General features: G+C 35.8%; 1 protein-coding gene across 4 annotated transcripts in view; it reads right to left on the bottom strand.

The window, feature by feature from the left end:
• Nucleotides 1-26,433, bottom strand: part of RFX7 (regulatory factor X7) — a 141,502-nt gene that overhangs the window by 17,403 nt on the left and 97,666 nt on the right. For all 4 annotated transcript variants that reach the window (XM_061431198.1, XM_061431199.1, XM_061431201.1 and 1 more), the window contains exon 5: nucleotides 24,967-25,089. In XM_061431198.1, the coding sequence (XP_061287182.1) occupies nucleotides 24,967-25,089 (123 nt within the window). The remainder of the gene's footprint in view (nucleotides 1-24,966; nucleotides 25,090-26,433) is intronic.

The following is a 26,433-nucleotide window of genomic DNA, read 5'->3' as shown; positions in this document are numbered from 1 at the left end:
GCCTTTCCCTTCTCCAGGGAATCTTCCCAAGCCAGGAATCAAAGCCATGTCTCCTGCACTATAGGCGGATTCTTTACCAGCTGAGCCACTACTGCCTAAATGCCAGTTAATGAGGATGGTGACAATAGCCCCTAGAGTGCAATTAAGCTGTCTCAATGCAATGACACATTTCTACCTATAAAAAGATTGATGAAAGGATAATCTGTATATTATGTAGAAAATAAAGGAAAATACCATTACATGTTTATGAAATGGTATAAAGTCCAGCTGCTTTTCTTCATAAGAACATGCTTTCAATTTGTGTACCAAAAGTTCTAGTTGGGTTATGGACTCCTACAAATTCAAGGCATCTACTTCTGACTTAATGCGTGATTTCAAAATGCCTTTTTTTTTTAAACCCTTGGACCCACTTCACTCATCTTTCCCAGCCTTTACGATCATCCTTTTCGCAACCAACAATAAATTATCTCTGTTAGCTTTTTTAAAAAGAATTTTTAGTTGCAACATGTATGCGAGATCACACTGTATTTGTCTTTCCTCTGTCTGATTTACTTCACTTAGCATAATGCTCTTGAGGTCCATCCATGTTGCTGCAAATGCCAAGCTTTCATTCTTTCTTAAGGCTGAATAATATTCCGCTGTGTATATGCACAATGTCTTTATCCATTCACTCACTGATGGACACTTAGGTTGTTTCCATATCTTGGCTTTTATAAACAGTGCTGCAGTGAACATGGCAGTACCTATATTTTCAAGTTAGTGTTTTCATTTTTCAGATATACAGCCAGAAGCAGAATAGCTGGATCACATGGTAGTTCTATTTTTAATTTCTCAAGACCCTCCATACTATTTTTCATAGTGACTGCACCAATTTATATTCCTGCCAACAGCACACAAGGGTTCAATTTTCTTGACATCCTCACCAATGCTTGTAATTTGTTGTCTTTTTGATAACAGTCACTCTGACAGGTGTGAGATGATAGTTCATTGTGGTTTTGATTTGCATTACCCTGATGATTAGTGATGCTGAGCATCTTTTCATATACCTCTTATTCATCTTGATGTCTCTTTTGGAAAATGTCTATTTATATCTTCTACCCAATTGAAAAATCAAATTATTTTTGTTGTTGTTGAGTTGAATGATTTTTTATACACTTTGAATATTAACCCTTTAACAGATATATGACTTGCAACTCACTAGGTTGCCTTTTTATTTGGCTGATAGTTTTAATGCAGTTCTATTTGTTTATCTTTGATTTTTAAAAATTCTATCTTTGCTGTCAGATTAAAAAAAAATCATCGCCAAGATCCACATCAAGAAGTGGGTCTTATCCAAATGCAGAAGAATACATCTTCTTCTCAAGTGCATTCTCCAGGATACATTTTGGGACACAAATCAAACCTCAGTAAATTTAAGAAAACTTAAATCATATTAAGCATCTTCTCTGACCACAACACTATGAGACTAGATATCAATTACAACAAAAACAAAAAAAAACCCTGTGAGAAACACAAACATATGGAGATTAAACAACACATTTCTAAATAACCAACAGGTTACTGAAGGTATCAAAAAGGAAATCAAAGATCTGACAGAAATAAATTAAAAAGAAATGAAAGGAACAATAGTAAAGATTAATAAAACTAAAAGCTGGTTCTTTGAGAAGATAAACAAAATTGACAAACCTTTAGCCAGACTCATCAAGGAAAAAAAGGGAGAAGAATCAACTCAACAAAATTAGAAATGAAAAAGGAGAGGTTACAACAGACAATGCAGTAATACAAAGGATTATAAGAGACTATTATGAACAATTATATGGCAATAAAATGTATACCCTGGAAGAAATGTACTGATTCTTAGAAAAGTTTAATCTTCCAAGACTGAATCAGGAAGACACAGAAATTATGAACAACCCAATTACAAACACTCAAATTGAAGCTGTGATCAAAAATCTCCCAAAAAACAAAAGCTCAGGACCAGATGGCTTCACAGGAGAATTTTATCAATCATTTAGAGAAGGCTAAAGCCTATCCTTCTAAAACTCTTTCAAAAAATTGCAGAGGAAGGAACACTTCCAAACTCATTCTACAAGGCCTCCATCACCCTGATACAAAAACCAGACAAAGACAACACAATAAAAGAAAACCACAGGCCAATATCACTGATGAACATAGATGCAAAAATCCTCAACAAAATTTTAGCAAATAGAATTCAGCAACACATCAAAAAGCTCATACACCATGCATGACCAGGTTGGGTTTATTCCAGGAATGCAAGGATTCTTCAATATACGCAAATCAATCAATGTGACACACCATATTAACAAATTGAAAGATTAAAAACCGTATGATAATCTCAGTAGATGCAGAAAAAGCTTTTTACAAAATTCAGCACCCATTTGATTAAAACTCTTAAAAAAAATGGGCAGAGAAGGAACCCACCTCAACATAGTAAAGGCTGTATATGATAAGCCTATAGCAAGCATTATTCTCAATGGTGAAAAACTGAAAGCATTCCGCCTAAGATCAGGAACAAAACAAGGGTGTCCACTTTCACCACTATTATTCAACATAGTTTTGGAAGTTCTAGCTACAGTAGTCACAGAGGAAAAAGAAATAAATCCAGATTGGAAAAGAAGAAGTAAAGCTCTCATTGTTTGAAGACGACATGATACTGTACATAGAAAACCCTAAAGATAGTATCAGAAAATTACTAGAGCTAATCAGTGAATTTAGCAAAGTTGCAGGATAAAAAATCACTTGTACACAGAAGTGATTCAGGATACACAGAAATCACTTGCATTTCTATATACTAACAATGAAAAATCAGAAAGGGAAATTCAGGAATCAATCCCATTCACCATTGCAACAAAAAGAATTAAATATCTAGGAATAAACTTACCTAAGGAGGCAAAAGACCTGAACACAGAAAATTATAGGAAATCAAAGATGACATGAACAGATGGAGAGATATTCCATGTTCCTGAGCAGGAAGAATCAATATTGTGAAAATGACTATACTACCAAATGCAATCTACAGATTCAACGTGACCTCTATCAAATTACCAATGGCATTTTTCACAAAGCTAGAACAAAAAATTTCACAATTCATATGGAAACACAAAAAACCCTGAAGAGCCAAAGCAGTCTTAAGAAAGAAGAATAGAGCTGGAGGAATCAAGCTTCCTGACTTCAGAGTGTACTACAAAGCTACAGTCATCAAGACAGTATGGTACTGGCACAAAAACGGAAATATAGACCAATGGAACAAGACAGAAAGCCCAGAAATAAACCCATGCACCTATGGGTACCTTATTTTTGACAAAGGAAGCAAGAATATACAATGGGGCAAAGACAACCTCTTCAATAAATGGTGCTTGGAAAACCAGACAGCTACATGTAAAAGAATGAAATTAGAACACTTCCTAACACATACACAAAGATAAACTCAAAATGGATTAAAGACCTAAATGTAAGACCAGAAACTATAAAACTCTTAGAGGAAAACATAGGCAGAACACTCTATGACATATATCAAAGCAAGATCCTCTATGACGACCTTCTAGAGTAACAGAAATAAAAACAAAAGTTAACAAGTGAGACCTGATTAAACTTAAAAGCTTTTGCACAGCAAAGGAAACTAGAAGCAAGGTGAAAAGACACCCTCAGAATGGGAGAAAATAATAGCAAATGAAACAATTGACAAAGGATTAATTTCCAAAATATATAAGCAGCTCATACAACTCAATACCAGAAAAACAACCCAATCAAAAAGTGGGGAAAAGACCCAGACAGACATTTCTCCAAAGAAGACATACAGACAGCTAACAAACACATGAAAAGATGCTCAACATCACTCATTATTAGAGAAATGCAAATCAAAACTACAATGAGATATCACCTCATACCAGTCAGAATGGCCATTATCAAAAAGTCTACAAACAATAAATTCTGGAGAGGGTATGGAGAAAAGGGAAAGCTCTTGCACTGTTGGTTGGAATGTAAATTGATACAGCCACTATGGAAGACAGTATGGAGATTCTTTAAGAATAAAACTAGGAATAAAACCACCATATGACCCAGCAATCCCATTCCCAGGCATATGCCCTGAGGAGGCCAAAATTGAAAAAGACACATGTAACCCATTGTTCACTGCAGCACTATTTACAATAGCTAGAACATGGAAGCAATCTAGATGTCCATTGACAGATGAATGGATAAAGAAGTTGTGGTACATATACACAATGGAATATTACTCAGCCATAAAAAGGAACATATTTGAGTCAGTTCTAATGAGGTGGATGAACGTAGAACCTATTATACAGAGTGAAGTGAGTCAGAAAGAGAAAGATAACATATTCTAATGCATATATATGGAATCTAGAAAAATGGTACTCTAGTATTTATCTACAGAGCAGCAATGGAGAAACAGACATAGAGAATAGACTTATGGACATGGGGAGAGAGGAGAAGAGGGTGAGGTGTATGGAAAGAGTAACATGGAAACTTACATGACCATATGTAAAATAGACAGCCAATGGGAATTTGCTGTATGGCTCAGGAAACTCAACAGGGGCTCTGTATCAATCCAGAGGGGCGGGATGGGGAGGGAGATGGGAGGGAGATTCAAAAGGAAAGGGATATATGTATACCTACGGCTGATTCATATTGAGGTCTGACAGAAAACAACAAAATTCTATAAAGCAATTATTATAAGCAATTATAAAATAAATTATAAAAATAAAGCAATTATTATAAGCAATTATAAAAAATTAATTAAAAGATGTGGTACATATATACATTGGGAAAAAAAAAAGAAGAAGTGGGTCTTGCTACCTATCTTTTCTTCTAGGAGTTCATGATTTTAGGTCTTGTGTTCAAGCCTTCAATCCAGTTTGAGGAAATTTTTCGTGTGGTATAAAATCCCAGTTTCATTCTTCTGCATGAAGCTCTCCAGTTTCCCCAACACATTTATTGAAGAGACTGTCCTTATCCCACTGCATAATTTTGGCTTCTTTGTTGTAAGTTAATTGACTATATATGTGTGGGTTTATTTCTGGCCTCTATTCAGCTTCATTCAACTATGTGTTTTCATGCCAATACCATATTGTTACAAAATAGAGTTTGAAATCAGGGGGTATGATGCCTGAAGGTTTGTTCTTCTTTCTCAAGATTTTTTGGCTGCTTGAGGTCTTTTTTGGTCCCACACACATTTTAGAATTCCTTGTTCTGTTTCTATGAAAAATGATATTGGAATTTTTATTGGGATTGTATTTAATCTGTGGACTGCTTTGATTAGTACAGACATTTAACACTATTAATTCTTCCAACCCATGAGGACAAACTATCTCTCCATTTATTTGTGTTTTCTTCAGTTACTTTCCTTGATGTCTTGTAGTTTTTCAGTGTACAGGTCCTGAACACTGTGGTTAAATGTAATCCTAAATTTTTTTTTTTTTTTTGATACAACTGTAAATGGGATTGTTTTCTTAATTTTGCTTTCTGATAGCTTTTAAAAAATGCAATAACTCTATTTATTTATTTTTGGCTGTGCTGGGTCTTTGTTGCTGCACTGGTTTTTCTGTAGTTGCGTGAATGGGGGCTACTCTCTAGCTGTGGTGCCCAGGTTTCTCACTGCAGTGGCTTCTGCTGTTGTGGAGCACAAGCTCTAGGGCATGTGGGCTTCGGTAGTTGTGGCTCCCAGGCTCTAGAGCACAGGTTCAATGGTTGCGGTGCACAGGCTTAGTTGCTCTGTGGCATTTGGGATCTTCCTAGATCATGTATCAAACCTGTGTCTCCTGTACTGGCTGACAGATTCTTTACCACTAAACTACCGGGGAAGCCCTGATAGTGTGTAGAAATGAAAAAGATTTTTGTGTATTCATTTGAACCCCACAACATTACTCAATTTATTAGTTCTAATTGTTTTTTGTTGGACTCTTTAGGGTTTTCTATATATAATATCATGTCACCTGCAAATTGTTGACAGTTTACTTTCTCCTTTCCAATAGGGATGCCTTTTATTTCTTTTTCTTGCCTACTTGCAAGGGCTAAGACTCCCAGTACTATGCTGAGTAAAAGTGGCAAGAGTGGGCAGCTTTTGAGTATGACATTGGTTGTGGGCTTGTTGTATATGGCTTCTGTTATGTTGAAGTACATTTCCTTCACAGTTGCTTTATTGAGTTTTTTTCATCATAAATGAATGTTGATTTCTGTCAAATGCTTTTCCTGTAGCCACTGAGATAACCATATGATTTTCATCCTTCACTTTGTGTTGTATCACATTGATTGATTTGTGAATGTTGACCCAGCAACATTTATCTCTAGAATAAATCCCACTTGATCATGTTGTATGATCCTTTTAACGTATTGTTGAATTCAGTTTACTACTATTTTCTGAGAATTTTTACATCTATATTCAACAGGAATATTGTCTGTAATTTTCTTTTCTTTCGGCATCCTTGTCTGGTTTTGGGATCAGGGTAATTCTGGCTTCATGAAATGAGTTTGGAGTTTCCACCCACCTCTTCTATTTTTTCAAAGAGTTTGAGAAAGATAGATAGTAATTATTCATTAAATGTTTGGTAGAACATTTGGGAGGTTTTTGATTACTGATTCAATCTCCTTAACTAGTAATTAGTTGGTTCAAATTTTCTATTTCTTTATGATCTCAGTCTTGGTAGGTTGTATGTTTCTAGGAATTTATCCATTTCTTCCAGATTGTTCAATATGTTGGTATGTCACTGTCTAAAGTAGTCTCTTATGATCCTTTGTATTTCTGCAGTATCAGTTGTACTATCTCCCCTTTATTTCTGATGTCATTTATTTGACTCCTCTCTTTTTCTCTTGGTGACTCTAGCTAACAGTTTTTCTGCTCTTTGTTATTTCCTTCCTTCTACTGACTTTGGGCTTTGTTCTTCTTTAACTAGTCTCTTGAGGTGAAAAGAAAGGTTTTTTGAGGCTGCTGTTGTTTCTTGAGGTAGGCATTTATCACCATGAACTTCCCTCTTTAACTCTACTGAGTACTCTTTATTGGAGATTTTTCCCTTTCAGCATTTTGAATATATTGTGCCAGTCCCATCTGGCTTATAAAGTTTCTGCTGACAAATCTGCAGATAATCTTATGGGGGTCTGCTTATTTGTAACTGGTTGCTTTTTCTTGCTGCTTTAAAGATTTTCTCCTTGTATTTAACTTTTGACACTTTAATTATAATGTGTCTTATCTCCATTTTATTAAGGTTTTTTTGCTGAGGTTTTACCTTATGCTTTATTTGGAACATATTCCTTTGTTTCTTTATTTTGCTTGATTTTGTGATGGTTTCTATGCAGTAGGTGAAACCACCATCCACTCAGTCTTGAAGGAGTACAGGAGATTAAACTCGTTGTTCAAACCTGTCCTAGGTCTTGGTTTGGCCCTTAAACTTTTGTACTTGTCCAAGTGGTCTATTATATTTTTTAATAACTCCCACTACTTAAGTATGTACCAAGACCTATCAGGGCCCCAAAGAAGGGGATCTCAGCACCTAAAATCAGGCTGACTGAAGTCAGACCCTAGTAGCAGCTTTTAAAAGTATGCAGGTATATACAGGTCAGTGTGATCACAAACATAAGCCCTGCTGGCACCAGAGCCAAACAATCTGGAGGTGTCCCCTGGGCAGTTGCAAAAATCAGGGCTCCTGAAAAGAGTATAAGCACTTTTCTGTGAGACACTGGTGAGCTGGAGCAAGACAGAGGGAAAGAGGTGAGATTACCTCTGTTTGTTTTGAGTAGCTCCGTAGGCCACTAGACATACCCCAAACCTGAGGCCTGCCCCTTGGGCCAGAGCAAAAAAGCCTCTTTCACAGAAAAACTGGGGGGCTGTGCCCAAGTCTGCTAGCTGTGCAGTGTTTTGTTCACCAAGAATTATCATTCCAACTGCCACATTCCATTGGAATGGCCCAGGAATGCAAGCCCCGCTGACTACCAGAGCCAGTTAATTTAGCAGCATTCCCTAGGCAGCAGCTACAAAACCCAGGCTGCTAGATGTGAGTAAACCTCCCCTTGGGGGCATACTGGCACTCAGGAGTGTGGCAGAGGGAGAGCATGAAGACAGCACCAGCTCTCTGATGTCTCCGAAAAGGATTACAATCAGTCCCCAGATGCACACTTACTTAGAAGCCTACCCCCTCAGGCTGCAGCCATCACAGCCGGGTAACAGGTTTCTTTCACAGAAAAACCGAGCTCTTGGGTCTGTGACTGTTGTTGTGCCTGGAGGTAGGAGTTATGAAAGAACTCTTTCTCTGTTGGTTACAGTTCCATGGGACCCAGGACTATAAGCTCCACTGGCACCCATCCCATGCTATGTAGATGTCTCCTCTGGCAGCAGCTATAAAAATCAGAGTGCCAGACAAGGGTATAATCTCCTTTTTGGATGACTGTTACAGTTACATTGGACCAGGAACACAAGCTCCCCTGGCCTCCAAAGGTAGGTTGATTCATGTTGATGTATGACAGAAATCAACACATATTGTAAAGCCATTATCCTCCAATTAAAAGTAAATAAATAAATAGATTGGCTGGAAATAATTTATGTAAAATAACTTAAATAGTTAAAATAAGAACTTTATCAAATTGCTTTTTATATAAAAATTTACAAGTTATCTTACCTTATCTTTAATTATATAAACTATGTAATTTATATAAATTATATAAACTGGACAGAAGTCGCAAAAATCAGGGAACCAGATACATGTAGCAGCTTCCTTCTGGGTGGTAACTGGTATTCTGGAGCAGAGCAAAGGGAGAGTGCAAAGACAGCACATACCAGTCTATCCCTGGAGAGTGTTCCAGTTGTCTCCTACATGTGTCTTCAATTGGGTGTCTGGGCCCCAGGCTGATACTTTAATGTAAGTAGGTGACCCTCTTTCACTTAAGTCTGAGCAAGACAACTCTGAGCTGAACCCTGGGGCGGGTAAGTTCAAGTATGTGGGCCCTCCAATAGCCATTACTCAGAAACTTACAGTCTTATGGGTCTCAGGACATGAGCCCCATTCGCTTTCAAAGTTAGATGTTTTGAGGGCTTGTCTCTTAGGTTCAGGTCTTAAAACATGGGCTGCCCAATGTGGGTTTGAACCCTTTGTTTCTTATGAGAACCTCTAGGTTTTGAGTTCCCTCCTGATTAAAGGTTGGTGGCGTTTATGAGCCTCTCCTACCTTCTTCTGTGTGGTTTTCTTCCTATTTCTGTGACCTGTAGTCATCACTTAGCCAGCTTTTAGGTTTTTTAAAGAGGAAATTATTCTGTTTAGACTACAGACTCAATATGTCCATGGGAGGAGGTGAATTCAAGATCTTATATCACCATCTTGAACTATTTTCCCAGGTATTTTTTATGATACACATTTCATAGATGAGAAACTTGCATAAAGGGGTACATCTGGAATTCGGTCATCCAGCCTAATCCATTCATTTTACAGATAAGAAGCTTTTATTACTAACTAGTGAGTATAAGCAAACTGAATGCTTGGAAAGCAACCAAAACTATATCACTGAAATTTTTCTAATATTTATAAAGAAGAATTTATTAAAAAGTATTAATTTCTATTAAAAGTCTATTCCTTACCAAGACCTACAGTATTACTAACATTCATGTATTCCAGATGACAATAAAAGATATGGGAATTTAGAACAGTCCCAAAGACACAGTAGCATTATACTCCCTTACAAGTATTAAGAAAATGATGTATTTGCTAGCTAACACATAAATGAGGAAAAAGTAATATGGTCAAACATCTAATTAGCCTGAGCCTTTGAACGTTTAACAGTTGTTGAAATCCTCCAGTAATTTTAAGGTACAATTAGATCTCTGGAGAGAAAACTCTTTGAAAGGGCTTAACCTTGATCACAAACAGATTTTATTTTTCTTATTGTTTCATGTTCTGGGCAGAACAATGATACACAGTTGAGTCTGAGGCATGGCTGAAGTTCACCAGGCTCTGGCATTTGGTAGGAACACTCAGAGAACACTGCAGAAGTACATAGTGTAAAGTACATGATGATTTGGTGTCCCAGAGAACAGAACAGTTGGAAAAGCAAGGCGTAAGTCTCTGGTTAGTTATAAAGTCTTTCAGTCTAGGTCCTGGAGAGAAATTAAGAGCTGTTAAACAGTACTACTAAGTTGAGCTTAGACTAAGATCAAATATCACCTTTCAAATTCAGCTGATAAATCTTATTTTTGTGGCAACTACATAATAAACAATTTATCTAAAAGATCAGTTTGAAAACAAAAAAATTAATTTAAAGAAGAGTTAAACTATCATATATATATATATATATATATATATATATGTATATATAATATATATAATGAACGATCATGTATGACCTTACTAACCAGGTCTTTCCTTCTAATTTGCCTTTCCTTTTTTATGGGATTACTGGCTGAAATGACTTTAGGTATTAATCCCATGAAAAAGATTCAATCATGATGAATCATGATTGATAATATTAAGGATATTATCCTGAAGTTTTAAAATTACTAATAAAAAACATAAACTTCAAGGTAGTCACTGATAAATCCTGAATAAGTTTGAGAAAAAAATTTGTGTCAATTTTTAAATAATAAAAAGTAAATATTTCTGCTTTTATTATTTCTTAAGAAAGACTTGATTTCTCACTATTGTTTATAAAACAGCTATTTAAAACAATTATCCTTTTGGTCAAATTGAACTGTAATTTTTTTTTAAATTAAAAAATTATACATATCACTTTGTATAAGTACATACTATATTAGTGTGCTTACTTTTATTTCTAGATTGTCTCGGTTTTAAATTTTAAATTAAATTAACTTCACATAAAATGTTCAGAGTATATAAATATAGTCTCTGCATACAGTTTAAGAATGAATGAAAAAACTGAAGCAGTGGGCTTTGATTCAATTAATTCTTGATTAACCATTACTGTTCTTTAAGTTTCTGCTCAAATCCGATTTTTATCACAATTTTCCTCAATAGTTTCAAATATTTCTGAAATCATTTTAGTAAAAGGATAAGTTCAGATAGGAACAAGGCTGTATATATTTAAAATACCCAAACAACTCCAACATCACTTTGTGTATTCACACCATTTTATTGATGAAGAAACTAAGGAATGGAGAAGATGATTTGCAAGTACATTATTAGTGAGTGGTTCTTTGTATCACCAATGAGGCAAGTAGAGTTTTATACAATGGGTATTCAATACATATATGTTGATGGGTAGCAGTACATCATTATCCTTCTGAAAAACATCGATCAGTTTCTGATTTAATCTGCTTCATAAAGTCTCAAATTAAAAAAATATATATATAGCTATGATGTAAACAGTATGGCATTCTTCTAGAAACCAAGTCAGCAGAAAATGAGGTGTGATATATCTACCTGCCTTTAATGATTATATAGAAGAGAAAAATAAACAAAGACTTAAATAGATTCTTCACAAGAAAGGATATCCAATGGGCCAAAAAGAAAAAAAAAATTAAAAAGTCACTCAACTTTATTAGTCATCAAGGAAAGGCAAACAAAAAACCTAACATCCATACACAGGTTTCCCTGATGGCTCAGTGATACAGAACCTGCCTACTAAGGTAAGAGATGCAGGTTCGATCCCTGGGCTGAGAAGATTCTCTGGAGAAGGAAATGGCAACCTACTCCAGTATTCCTGCCTAGGAAGTCCCATGGATAGAGGTGCCTGGCAGGCTGAAGTCTGTGGGGTCACAAAAAGAGTTGGGCATGACTTAATGACTGAAAAACAACAATGTCCACACAAAGTAGAATGGAAAAAGAAATTGTGATATTCATAAACAGAATTCCAAACAGCAATTAGAATGAATGAACCAAAACTACAGAAAGCAAAATGACTGAATCTTACAAACATAATGTTTATCATTATATAATTTCATTCATATAATGTTCTAAAACAAGCAAAGCTAAACCATGGTGTTAGAAGACAGGAGAGCAGTTACTCTTGGCATGGCTGGGGTGAGATGGTGGGAAGGACAGTGACTGTAAGAGGACCAAGGGACCTCTGGGATGGTGGTGATGCTCAGTTTCTTGATACAGAAGCGAGTAATAGGAACATACTCACTATGGGAAAATTTATCTAGCTATACAATTACAAGTTGTGTACTTTTCTGTGTGAATGTTACACCTCAATGAAAGTTACATTTGTTGCTGTTGTTCAGCTGCTCAATCTTGTCTGACTCTTTGCCACCCTATGGACTGTAGCATATCAGACTTCCATGTCCTTCACCATCTCCCAGAGCTTGCTCAAACTCATGTCCACTGAGTCAGTGATGCCATCCAACCATCTCGTCCTCTGTCATCCCTTCTCCTCCTGCCTTCAATCTTTCCCAGCATCAGGGTCTTTTCCAATGAGTTGGCTCTATGCATCAGGCAGCCAAAGTATTGGAGCTTCAGCTTCAGCATCAGTCCCTTCAATGAATATTCAGGATTGACTTCCTTTAGGACTGACTGGTTTGATCTCCTTGCAGTCTAAGGGACTCTCAAGAGTTTTCTCTAACACCACAGTTTGAAAGCATCAATTCTTTGGCGCCCAGTCTTCTTTATGGTCCAACTCTTATATCCATACATAATAACTACTGGAAAAATCATAGCTTTGACTATACGGACCTTTGTCTGCAAAGTAATGTCTCTGCTTTTAATATGCTGTCTAGGTTTGTCATAGTTTTTCTTCCAAGAAGCAAGTAAGTGTCAGGGCTGCAGTCACCATAAGCAGTGATTTTGGAGCCAAGAAAAGAAAGTCTGTCTCTATTTCCATTGTTCCCCCATCTATTTGGCATGAAGTGATGGGACTGGATGCCATGATCTTCATATTTTGAATGTTCAATTTTAAGCCAGCTTTTCACTCTACTCTTTCACTTTCATCAAGAGGCTCTTTAGTTCCTCTTCGCTTTCTGCCATAAGGGTAATGCCATCTGAATATCTGAGGTTATTGGTATTTCTCCCTGCAATCGTGATGCCAGCATGTGCTTCATCCAGCCTGGCATTTCACATGATGTACTCTGCATATAAGCAGGGTGATAATACACAGCCTTGATGTACTCCTTTCCCAGTTTGGAACCAATCTGTTGTTCTAACTGTTGCTTCTTGACCTGCATACAGGTTTCGCAGGAGGCAGTTAAGGAGGTCTGGTATTCCCATCTCTTTAAGAATTTTCCACAGTTTGTTGTGATCTACACAGTCAAAGGCTTTAGCGTGGTCAATGAAGCAGAAACAGATTTTTCCTGGAATTCTCTTGATTTTTCGATGATTCAGCAGATGTTGGCAATTTGATCTCTGGTTCCTCTGCCTTTTCTAAATCCAGTGTGAACATCTGAAGAATCTCGGTTCATGTATTGTTGAAGCCTAGCTTGGAGAACTTTGGGCAATACTTTACTAGCATGTGAAATGGATGCAATTGTGTGGTAGTTTGAACATTCTTGGGCATTGCTCTTCTTTGGGATTGGAATGAAAACTGACCTTTTCCAGTCCTGTGGCCACTGCTGAGTTTTCCATATTTTCTGGCATATTCAGTGTAGCACTTTCACAGCATCATCTTTTAGGATTTGAAACAGTTCAGCAGTTGAAACAGGAGAAATGGAGGAATTCCATTACCTCCACTAGCTCTGTTTGTTGTGATGCTTCCTAAGGCCCACTTGACTTCGCATTCCAGGATGTCTGGCTCTAGGTGAGCGATCACACCATTGTGGTTATCTGGGTCATGAAGATTTTTTGTACAGTTCTTCTGTGTATTCTTGCCATCTCTTCTTAATCTTCTGCTTCTGTTAGGTCCATACTGTTTCTGTCCTTTATTATGCCCATCTTTGCATGAAATGTTCCCTTGGTATCTCCAATCTTCTCGAAAAGATCTCCAGTCTTTCTCGTTCTATTGTTTTCCTGTATTTCTTTGCACTGCTCACTTAGGAAGGCTTTCTTATCTCTCCTTGCTATTCTTTGGAACTTTGCATTCAGATGGGTATACTGTTCCTTTTTGCTTCCCTTCTTTTCTCAGCTATTTGTAAGGCCTCCTCAGACAGACAACCATTTTGCCTTTTTGCATTTCTTTTTCTTGGGGATGGTTTTGATTACTGCCTCCTGTACAATGTTACAAATCTCATAAGGGTAATGGTGGTAATGGCGACCTCCTTCAAAAGGACTTATGCCAGCATGCTGCAGCTCCCAGGACTGTTGTAGTCAGTGCCTCTGACCCCGCGGCAGGCCACTCTCAATCCACACCTCCACGGGAGATTCCTGGACACTCACAGGAGAAGATGAACACACATCCTTCTACTGCACCATCTTATTCAGACTTGCTAGTCCCTCCCAATGGAAGCGTCCACAAGTCTCTTATCCTCATACATCAAAGGGCAGACAGAATGAAAACCACAATCACAGAAAACTAACCAAACTGATTACATGGATCACAGCCTTGTCTAACTCAATGAAACTATGAGCCATGCCATGTAGGGCCACCCAAGACTGATGGGCCATGGTGGAGAGTTCTGACAAAACGTGGTCCACTGGAAAAGAGAATGGCAAACCACTTCAGCATTTTTGCCTTGAGAACCCCATGAACAGTAGAAAAGGCAAAAAGAAATTTACCTTTTGCTACTGGTGAAGAGAGAGAAAGCTCCAGAAGGAATGAAGAGGTTGAGCCAAAGCGGAAACAATGACCAGTTGTGGATGCATCTGGCAGTGAAGGCAAAGTCCGAAGCTATAAAGAACAATACTGCCGTACTGTAAAGAACAATAGGAATCTGGAATGTTAGATCCACGAATCAAGGTAAATTGAAAGTGGTCAAACAGGAGATGGCAAGAGTGAACATTAACATTTTAGGAATCAGTGAACTAAAGTCGACTGGAATGGGTGCATTTAATTCATATGACCATTATATCTTCTACGGTAGGCCAAGAATCCCTTAGAAGAAATGGAGTAGTCCTCATAGTCAACAGAAGAGTCTGAAATGCAGTACTTGGGTGCAATCTCAAAAATGACAGAATGATCTTTGTTCATATCCAAGGCAAGCCATTCAATATAACAGTAATCCAAGTACATGCCCCAACTACTAATGCCGAAGAAGCTATGTTGAATGGTTGTATGAAGACCTACAAGACTTTCTAGAACTACCACCAAAAAAAGACATCCTTTTCATCATAGGGGACTGGAATGCAAAAATAGGAAGTCAAGAGATAACTGGAGTAATAGGCAAGTTTGGCCTTGGAGTACAAAATGAAGCAGGGCAAAGACTAACAGAGTTTTGCCAAGAGAAAGCACTGGCTCTTGGAGTTTTGACAAGAGAACTATGGACAGAGGCTCCTAACATTGTACAGTAATTAAAACCATCCCCAAGAAAAAGAAATGCCAGTGTATTAAAACAATAATCAATGTTTTGTTATGGAAAGATCTCTGGATATGTTGCTGAGTGAACAACTGCAAAGTAAAAAACCATGTAAATAGTATATAAAGAAAGCAGAAATAAAAATCTGTAATAGAGCTTACCTGTACACTGTCACAAAATATTGCCTGCATGACAGAAAAGAAACTAACATGATTTGTTGTCTACAGGGATAGAAAATGGATGGCTGAAAGATAAAGATGAGATGGAATTTCTTCTTTGTATACTTTTTATGCTTTATAGTTTATAATCATGACTGTAATCATCCAAAAATTAAATTAAAATCAATAAACTATAGCTTTTGATGCTTATAAGTACCTTTGACCCTTATAAGTACCTTTGACCCTTGAACAACCTGAATCTAAACTACATGGGTTCACTTACATGCAGAATTTTAAAAATAAATACTACTACGGTATTATAGTATCCTTGGATGGTTAAATTCCCAGATGTACAACCAAGGATATGGAGGACCAAGTGTAAATTTATAGTGGATTTTTGGCTGCTTGGGGTCAGCATTCCTAACCCCTGCAATGTTCAGGACTCAATCATATTCTATACTTCAATAGAAGTATCAAAGTACCCAAGTTCAGAGACATTGAATTCAAGGCTATTGAGTACAGCATTTTTAATAGTAGAAAAATCAAGAATTACCTAAAGGCTCACCAATAAAAGGAAAGGTATAAGCACACATAGACACAGATACAAACACATAGCATAGAATATTTATACTATGAAATATTGTGTAGCAGTTAAAAAAAACCATAAGAACTCTACATATACAGACAAGGAGAGCTACCTAACATATATGCTTAGTGATAAAATAGTAAGAACAATATATACAGTATAGTTTCATTTGAATCTTAAAACTTTATGAATAACTGATAGGACTCAGGTATACAGAAAACGAGAACAGAAAGATAAAACTTAAATACTTAAGCTTTAGGAATACTTAAATTTCAAGAAGATAGTGAGATGAAGGGGTGAATAAAGAAGATTTTAATTTGATGCTTCATTTTCAGACTGTTTTAATTTGTTATAATCAACACATAGTGTATACTATTTGCAGAATCAAAAAATATCTGATAAGAGGTTAATATTCACGATATACAGAGAACTCCTAGAACTCAACAACATAAAAACAACCCAATTCATAAATAGTAAAAGAATTTGAATACATTTCACCAGAGAAGATAGGCAATAGGTCTAAAGTATATGAAGACATGCTCAATACCACTAATCATTCAGGAAATGCAAATCAAATCCACAACAAGATAGCACCTCACATCCACTAAAACGGCCACTACCAAAAACCCCAGAAAATAGTAAGGGTTGACAAGGTATGGAGAAACTTACGCAGTGCAGTCATTATGAAAAACAGTATGATAATCCCTCATAAAATTAAAATAGAATTACTATATGGAAAAGACCCTGATGCTGGGAAAGACTGAAGGTAGAAGGAGACGGGGACAACAAAGGATGGGATGATTGGATGGCATCACCAACTCTATGGACATGAGTTTGAGTAAGCTCCGGGAGTTGGTGATGGACAGGAAGGCCTGGCATGCTACAGTCCATGGGGTCGCAAAGAGTCGGACACGACTGAGTGACTGAACTGAACTGAACTGAACCATATGATCCAGCAATTCCAATTTTAGGCATATACCCCAAATAACTGCAAGTAGATCCTGAAGAGATTCTGCATAGCCATGTTCACAAAAGCATTATTCATCACAGCCCAAATGTAGAAGAGCAACCTAAGTACCCATCAGCAGACAAATGGAAAAACAAAATGGTGAATACACATAATGGAATATTCTGACACATGCTACAACACGGATGAACCTTGAAGACATTATGCTGATTGAAATAAGCTATTCCAAAAGGAGCACACTGTAGGATTCTGCTTCAAACTCAACAGACAGAAAAGCAGAACAGTGGCAGCCAGGGGATGGGGGAAAGAGAATGGTGAGCTTTCGTTTAATGGGTAAGAGTTTCAGTTTTGCAAGCAGAGTTCCCTGAATGTATGGTGGTGTGGTAGAACAATGTGACTGTACTTAGTAAGACCAAACTATAAACTTAAAAATGGTAAATTTTATGTGTGTATTTTATCACAAATAAAAATAAATGAATTCGTATGGTTTTATAATAAGCAAAGAATAGTGCAAAGTTTTGTTTAAGTATCTATTTGGGAAGAGGGAGAAAAACATATGTTTAAATGGTAATTTAGAAAGCCAGCAGAAGACAGGATGATTAATTTTAAGTAAGTAACATCATCAGTCAGTGATTTTTCAACCTTTTCCTCCCTTCTTTAATGCATCTGAATTCTAAATTTCTTAGCTCTCCCCTCAGCTATAGTAGCTTGTTTTGGATGGCAAAAAACCAGGGGCTTCCCTGATGGCTCAGATAGTAAAGAATCTGCCTTCAATGCGGGAGACCTGGGTTCAATTCCTGTGTTTGGAAGACCCTCTGGAGGATGGAGAGGCCACCCACTCCAGTATTCTTGGGCTTCTCTGGTGACTCAGATGGTAAAGAATTCACCTGCAATGTGGGAGACCTGGGTTCGATCCCTTGGTTGGGAAGGTGCCCTGGAGGAGGGCATGGCAACCTACTCCAGTATTCTTGCCTGGAGAATCCCTATGGACACAGGAGCCTAGCAGGCTACCATCCATGAGGTCGCAAAGAGTCAGTCAAGACTGAGTGACTAAGCACAACATATAACACAAGAAAAACCAGACTAAAGATTATGGGTGGTGGAGTGGGGACTTAGAAGCCTGGATCCCTACTGATCACAGAGCTGGCGAAAGAAAAACTGACTTCCTTCTTCTTGTTGCAACTACTGTTCCCTGGATATTGCTATATGCAAATTAACTTGATATCTAATGGATGAGACTTAAAAAAAAACTGCTCTCACTACCTTAAGCCTCTAGTTCTAACTACTTTTTCTTTCTCTAACTCTTTAAAAACAAGTCTTTACTCAAGTTCTTTACTTACATCTGTTTACCTTTCATGACATTGAAATCAGGCTTCATTCCCTAGATAAGGAAACTGCTCTGGCAAGAGTCTACGGGCCTATTAACTGACTTTTTCTTGTCTCCCTCTTATTTGAGCTGCCCGAGGCACAGGAGATTGGGGTGAATTCCAGTCTCAAAATAATCTCTTTTCTTACATTATCACACAACATGGTTTCTTGTTTCTCTTTTAAATTGTACCTCATTTTTGAAAGTGAAAATGAAAGTGAAGTCGTGTTTGACTCTTTGCGACCCCATGGACTGTAGCCTACCAGGCTCCTCTGTCCATGGGATTTTCCAGGCAATAGTACTGGAGTGGATTGCCATTTCCTTCTCCAGGGGATATTCCCGACCCAGGGATCGAACCCAGGTCTCCCACATTGTAGACAGGCGCTTTACCGTATGAGCCACCAGGGAAGTCCTAAATACCTCATTTTTGGAGGGCTCTTATTCCTAAGTCCTAAATACCAATTCTCTCCTTAACTTTAGTTTCTCACTTCCTGCTGATGTTGTTTTTACTGCTTAAGTTTTCAGTGACCCTGCATGACCTACATGTGGAAGTAGTCTAACTTTTTCGGCCTGGTCTCCAATATCTTCTCCTGAACTCTGATCATAAGCCTCCCTGCATTAAGTATTGCACCTTCCACCTAGAATGCCCTTTCTGAATCCCTAGTCCACTTGGTAAACGTCTTAGTTTTTATTCAAGTCACCTCTTCTGTGATGTCTGATTTCAATTCACCAAGATGAACTAGTAACTCTTTCTTTGCACCCATTTCTTTACTGGTCTGTTTCTCTTATTTGAGAGTAGGAATTGTGTATATAATGCTCGGTGAATTAATACACTCAAATTAATTTATTTTTTAAAACTTTATTTTAATTTGTCCTTAGGAGTAGTAAAGTTGAAGTCTTAATAGTGTTAGCTAAAAGAAAAGTAATCAGTGCCTAACAACTGCAATGTATGCTGGGAGCAGATAAAAAAGTTAAGGTAGTAAGAGCAGTGATGAATTGATAAAGATTCAAGATATGGAGCAGCTGGGTTCATAGACATGCAGTTTCCATGGGCAGGGGGCGGGGAGTGGTTACTGGAAAGGACTGATTTTAAATTAGGAGACTTTGTTTGTTATGACTATAACATGTGTTGGTGTAGTTGACATAATTTGGGACCAGTCAGCCTTCTCTACAAATGCGTCAAATAATAGAACTAATACCTTTCCTGACACAGTATTTAGAATTCTAGCTTTATTCTGCCACTGTACTATTACTGCTTTCTCTTATTACTGTAAAAAGTTGAGAAAGGAAAAATGAGCACTCTGTAAAGGGACTAGTGCTATGAAACATAGAGAAGTTGAGGAAAGACAAATTATCAACTAGCCCCTTGAGAATCAAGTCACTGGAAACACAGGGAAAAGAGAAAACCAGGATAAGGCTTCCTCTGTGAAACAGGCCACACCAAGGAAGCATAAAAAAAAAAACCACACCTGAAAAGTTGTAACTTAAAGGCTAGACAATGTATTTAGGTTAACAACTCAGACATTACAACTATTAATGTAAATTTAAATGGTAAAAATCTTTTGCCAGTTTATGTCTTAGGTATATTTAATATACATATTCAGCTGTCAAATAAGAACATAATTTAATAATGCTGAAACTGATCATTTTTATGTTTTAGTTTACTATTTCTAAATAGTTAAATATATTTAAAATACAATTAAGGTTTGGAAAATGCTACTCCATAAACAACAGCATTTGGGACAAGTTTCTAGAGTTAATAGGGATTAATGTAAAAAGAATTCAGCTTTAAGGTCAGAAATCCTGGTTTCAGATTTGTCCAGAACAGTTACTTCCGAATCATAAGGACCTCACTTATAAAGCAGGAATAATATCTGCTTTCATTTACTTTATACTGATGATATAACATTAAACAATATATATTTAAGAAATTTATAAATTCTGCCCACATGTTTAGGTCTGAGTTAGATTTTAAGCAGATGGAGAACATTTATATGCCATTTAACTCATGAAATGTCCACTATTTAAAGCTCTTAAATATGTTACTAGAATCTATTTCTAACTTCAAGGTTGTCCTCAAAATTTAAATTACACTGATTAATACAATAGAAATTACAAACTCACATGCATAAGTACACAAGAATCACAACTATATTAATATAGTTATAAGAATCACAACTATATTAATATAGTTATAATAATTAATATAGTTATAATATAGTTTGTATTAATGGCTATATACAAACTGAAAAGCAAAACAATCATGTTCCTTAAAATATTAAATATATTCAAAAAAAAAAAAAAAGGATTTGGACATTTGTGTCCCAGGAAACACTGTAGCCAAAGTTGTCAAGTTTATAAATCTGAACATTTGTGATTCTACTCAGAATGAAAGCAAACAGATTTTCAAAAATGCTAAAACAGGCTGCATATTATTTTGTAAGAAATGTACTTAAGATTAATGCTTGTGTTTCTCTATCATGCAGGAGGAAGAAGCAGCAGGAACTGTGGTTGCTGCCATCTCTGTTGCTAGTTGTGTGCAAACACCAGTGTTCTGGGACTGGTTCATTCACCAGCTTCTTCTGTCAGTCAGATTTCAAGACCAGAGACAATGTTAGATTACAACTTTTAGAAATGTAATAATGTGAACTGCCTAAAGCAAAATGATATAAATGGTGAGACTAAAAGGATGGACAAATAGACACTTATATTAGACTGATATCCAAGATGGGTTACAAATACTGGTATCAGAGAATTTAACATACATTTAATGTGACAAAGGATTTTTTTTTGGTTGAGAACAGGTTTTAACTATCATAAAGATACACAATCATGAATGTTTTCTGTCTTGAAGAGACAGAAGCAAAAACCCATCAAAAATAAGAAATTGTGAGAAACATTACTTTTGTAAAAGATTAACTCACTACTTGTGCTCAACTAACAGACAAAAGAGCAAGGATTTTTTTGCAGAATTTGAATATTACAGCAAAGTAGTTTTAGTATTTATCAATATAAGCCAATATACAGTGCAAAAAAAGAGAATGTCCAGAAATATTTATAAAAATTCATAATGTGTTAGGCTGAGAGTAAACCTCAACAATTACAAAAAATAAAAACCTGAATAAGCCACATTCTTTGACTACAATATATTGGGTAAGATGTTACGGAAAAACCCAAATGAACTTTTTGGCCAACCCAGTAATATAACTAGAAATTAAGTGCAAAAATGGAAAAAAAAAGTCCAACTCCCTCAAGCACATAAAAAGTTCCTAAGTATTTTGGTACAAAGTAATCAAAGCTGTAATTGCACACTATTAGAAAGTAATGGTAAATGTAACAACTGTACCCATACCTAAGGAATACAGCCAGAAATATAAGAGGCAAATTCATAGATACAAATGTCTTTATCTTAAGTAGGAAGTCTTCTTATCTTTAGTAAGGAAAAAACCTGAAAAAAATCAGGATAACAAAAATAAAGACACCTAAAAATGAGACGGAATACAAAAAAAATAAAACCAACATATCAATTTTTGTTTTTTAAAAGAAAACCAATAAAAGTAAACTATAGCTAAGTATAATTTGAAAAAAAAAAAAAGGAAATTCAAATGAATAAAACTAGAAATATAAAAAAGTATACAACAGATAAAGAAGATACTGTTTGTAAGAGAATAGTATTTGTAATATCATGCCAATATATTTGAAAATCTGAATGAATTCCAGGAAAAACCAATGATCAAAATAGATTAATGAAGTAAAAAAATCTAACCAGGAAAAAATACAAAAAATTGTCAAAGAATTACCTCCAACAAAGCCTCCAGGCCTAGATGGTATTATAGCTGAGTTCTTTAAAACTTTCAAGAACAAGTAAGTCCCATGCTATATAAACTGTTCCAGAGCACAGAAAATTAGGGAAAGAGTTCCAATTCAGTTACGAAGCTGGCCTAACCCTGATATCAAAACCTGACAAAGATAGCACAAAAAAGAAAATTCACTTATGAATATAGATGCAAAGATCCTACAAAATATACTTGAAAAGAGAAATCAACAGTATGCTAAAAGATTACACATCCTGACATGCAGAAGACATTCATTCTAGGAATAAAAGAAGGGTTTATATTAGGTACTATCATTATACATCATATTAATAGATCATAGAAGAAGGACTGAATAATTTTAACAGATGCCCAAAAAGCATTCTGGTAAATTTCAGTATCAATTTCTCATAAAACAGCCAATGTAAGTTAGAAAAGTGATTTCAAGCATCATAAAAAATTGATTGGTATGAAAATAAAACCATGGACATTTCTGAAATAAAGGGATCATGAGAGAAGGCTGGTCCTACCGCTGTTAATTTTTAGCTTTTTAAACATTTACTGGCTAAAATACTTAAAAATACTATGGTGTTAAAGTAAGAAGAGAAAAATACAAAGAAAGAAAACTGAGTCCAAAGGGCTTTAGTAAGATAAAAGGTACATTTAGATTAGTATTGTGAAAAAAAAATTTTATTATCAATAAATAAGACTGGGATAATTAACCATTTAGAAAAAATTAAAATTAGTTCCTTATCTTAAGGCATTTGTTTACAAAAATAAACATATATACTTGGTCCAGAAGGACTAAAGGGTTATGCATGAAAAATGAAATGAGTAACATCAAGGGAAAATACACATGGATTATTCAGCAGCTAGGGGCACTGGGAAGTTCTTTCTAAGCAAAATAGCAATTTCATAAGCTGCAAAGACGTAGACAGATCTGACTACGTATAAAAAACTAAAATTAAAGAATAAACAGTAATCTTGGAACAATTACATTTTAGTAGTTAATATCCTTAATATACAGTGGTTCATAAGCCAGCAATTCCAATTTTAATAATCTACACAAAATTATAGTCAAGAATATTCACTGCAGTATTATTTGTAAACAGTTTCCTCATTTAAGAATTGTATAAGCAGTGGGGTCAAAATTTGATTAAACAATAATAAGAAAAGAAGGCGTTAGAAAAAATAAAAAGAAGTAATAAGCCAAAATGTTTATTTTTAGGTAGTATGATTTACTGGTGCTAGTTTTCTTATACATTTATGACTATCTGTCAAACTTTCATGATGAATACATACTACTTTCATAATTAGAAAAACTAACACATTAGTCATCACTTTCATAAATACATGTGATTATCAGGCTTCAAAAGTTTCAACAAATATAAAAATTTGTAACAGTTTGTAAGTCAACTGTCTTTGCGTGTGGAAAGTCCCTTAAACCTTTTAGTTCTAATAATATCTTAATTTAGCATAAAAATACAGTTAAAAGAAAAGATACAGTCTTAGATTATAACTTCATTTATTCTCTCAAAGAGATTTTGATTTTAATGACTGTTAAAGGGATTGGTTTTCACATAAATATATCTGCCATTGCAATGAACAGAAATAATTCAAAATAAAGGTTTTTCAGTGAGTATTTAGAACAGAATCAATTTAAGACTTGTTACTCTATGTTAGGTTTTTATTCAGGAAACCTCATTAAGGTACTCCAAACTGGAAGATGACTAGTCCAAAAGGTCTTTAGAAAAAGGCTCTTAAAAAAATTATATATATATATATATATATATAAAATTCATATTCTTGAGGGTAGAAGCTGTGTCTTATTTATTGTATCCTCAGAACTTTACAGAGTTTGAGATGGCATGTAGGCGGTATTCAGCAGATTGCTATAGATTGAGAAAATGAACTTTACAGATTTGGGTCACAAGTACTCTTAGCTTTAATTTTCCTAAAGAGGAAACATCTAAAGCTGTTCAGTTAAACCTCGTACCCTTGATTTGTTTCAGACATGTCCCTTTAAACTTTCTCCAACTCTAGCACATTTCTTAAGGTGAGTGAATCAGAATTTTTAATGAGGATAGAAAGTTTTCTTTCTAGATACCAATGATCTTAGAAAGTGTCGTTCTTTTGCATCATACAAGGGTTAACAGCAGCATTTACTTGATACTTTTCTTCCAAATTGTGTAAGGACAACACAGAGAATCTCCTTGCTTTGATATTTCAATATTCAGAAAATTTTGGTTTCATTTACTCTGCCAGAACACTCTAAATCAATTATAAAATGTTAAACAAGACTAGATTTAGGATCTCTTAATTTTCTCTAATCAGAAGGGCCCATTAGCCTCTATACTTGTGCTTACCACGTTTAAGTAAATTACATGTACAATCAAAACTGTCTGAGTGTCTCCTGTGTACAAGGCACTGAACTCCTTTGTCTGAGAAAATTCACAACATTCCATATACTTTTTTTCTCAGGTCTCTATGCCTTCAGATATCACTCCTGTCATCCAGAAGAATTTTACAGAAATCCTTTCACTCAGTAATGTTGTTCTTTATTATATACACAATGAGCGAAGCTTAGACATGGGAGGAATCTTACAGATGTCCAAGTTAAACTCTCATATACCAGCATGATATTCACCAATGATAAACAAATCATCATAGCCATAGTTAAGCTCTTTAATACATTGTATGCCAGACATACACACATACAACTTACTTGTACTCATCATAGACTTCCTGTTTGGGCAGTGAAGTCTCAGGATGCTCCTCTAGGGTATTTCGAATCCAGGAGAAGGCATGCATCTGCTGTGCCCGACTAGATGACATGGCATTCTGATCACTAATCATAAAACAAGAACATATTTTAGCTGAAACAGACGGCAATTCACTGATAATTTTTGAGCCAGGCCTAAATGTTCCACTAAAGGACTGTGTGTAAACACACTATAAATGATCAAACCAAACTCTGGGCTTAGAGTATATGCCCAGCTTTCCAAACACAAATTGTCCACCTATGGTTGTGAGCCATTTTCTATACCTAGTGTTCGGCTGAAGTTATGGCCCTGTTCCATCCCCTACCATTGTCTCTAAAACGGCAGAGGTGATGGAGTACTGAAAACATAAGGTATTTGTTTAGCCCACAACTCCCTCTAAGGGGACATCTGCTCACTTACTTGCCTGTTCATTTGCCTAAACTTATGAAATCATCGAACTACAAAATGAAAGTTATCGAAAACATTGTTTATTTTCTATTTGCTTAGCATTCTCAAGTAACTACCCTAAAATTTTACTTTCTATGCTTTGGAATGGAATTCACACTCGAGAGATCCTGACAGGACAAATCTCCCTCCATGGGCCTTCCTGTAATTGGCCCTCCTCTCCAGACTAACGTCTTCACTAAACATTATACGTTTTTATTAACTGGCATTGTCACTTACAAACTAATTTCATGAAATGAACAACCAAGACAATGTGAGGGAAGCTCCTCATTTGACTCGGACATTCATTTCAGCTACAAAAACAATAATAATTTATGTATTTCCAAAGAAATTACTGACCAATTTCTAGGACAAAAAAAATATTAAAACAGTTACAAAATTTGGTTCAAGGGGAAAAAGTAAAAGCAGCAGATTTTCCACTCCATTTCTTTTCATACATATACTTTTAAAGTAGGAGACTCTTAAGTGTAACGTCTATAAATGAAATGAATTCTGAGAAATTTTAAAAGGGTAGAGAAACTCAGAGTAGAATGTATGAACCAACAACTTATCTCTACATTTTCTAAATGAGGCTATTACATGTTTTTACTAATGAAAACAAAGTAATACCCAAGCACTCAAAACATCACACATTTATCATAAATTCATGTGCCATACAGAGAATTCACTTTTTCCTCCCTTTTTAAAATTCTGTGATCTGCTTACCTGACAACCTAAAAAAATTCTTGCACTTTATTGTTCACAATAGTTATGTTTATTCTTTGATTTTTCAGTTTAATTTTCAAAATCTCCCACACTGCATAAATATATTGATCTATTTATAAAACATAAGCCAATTGCATTTCACAGCATTTATTCGGGTACTCAATAAACTGTGGAAAACTCTGAAAGAGATGGGAATACCAGACCACCTGACCTGCCTCTTGAGAAACCTGTATGCAGGTCAGAAAGCAAGAGTTAGAAAC

Source organism: Bos javanicus, chromosome 10 (genome assembly GCF_032452875.1).
Source record: "Bos javanicus breed banteng chromosome 10, ARS-OSU_banteng_1.0, whole genome shotgun sequence".
In the NCBI taxonomy this organism is placed as follows: domain Eukaryota; kingdom Metazoa; phylum Chordata; class Mammalia; order Artiodactyla; family Bovidae; genus Bos; species Bos javanicus.
The sequence above is the reverse complement of the archived record's forward strand: the minus strand, read 5'-3'. Positions and strand labels throughout refer to the sequence as shown.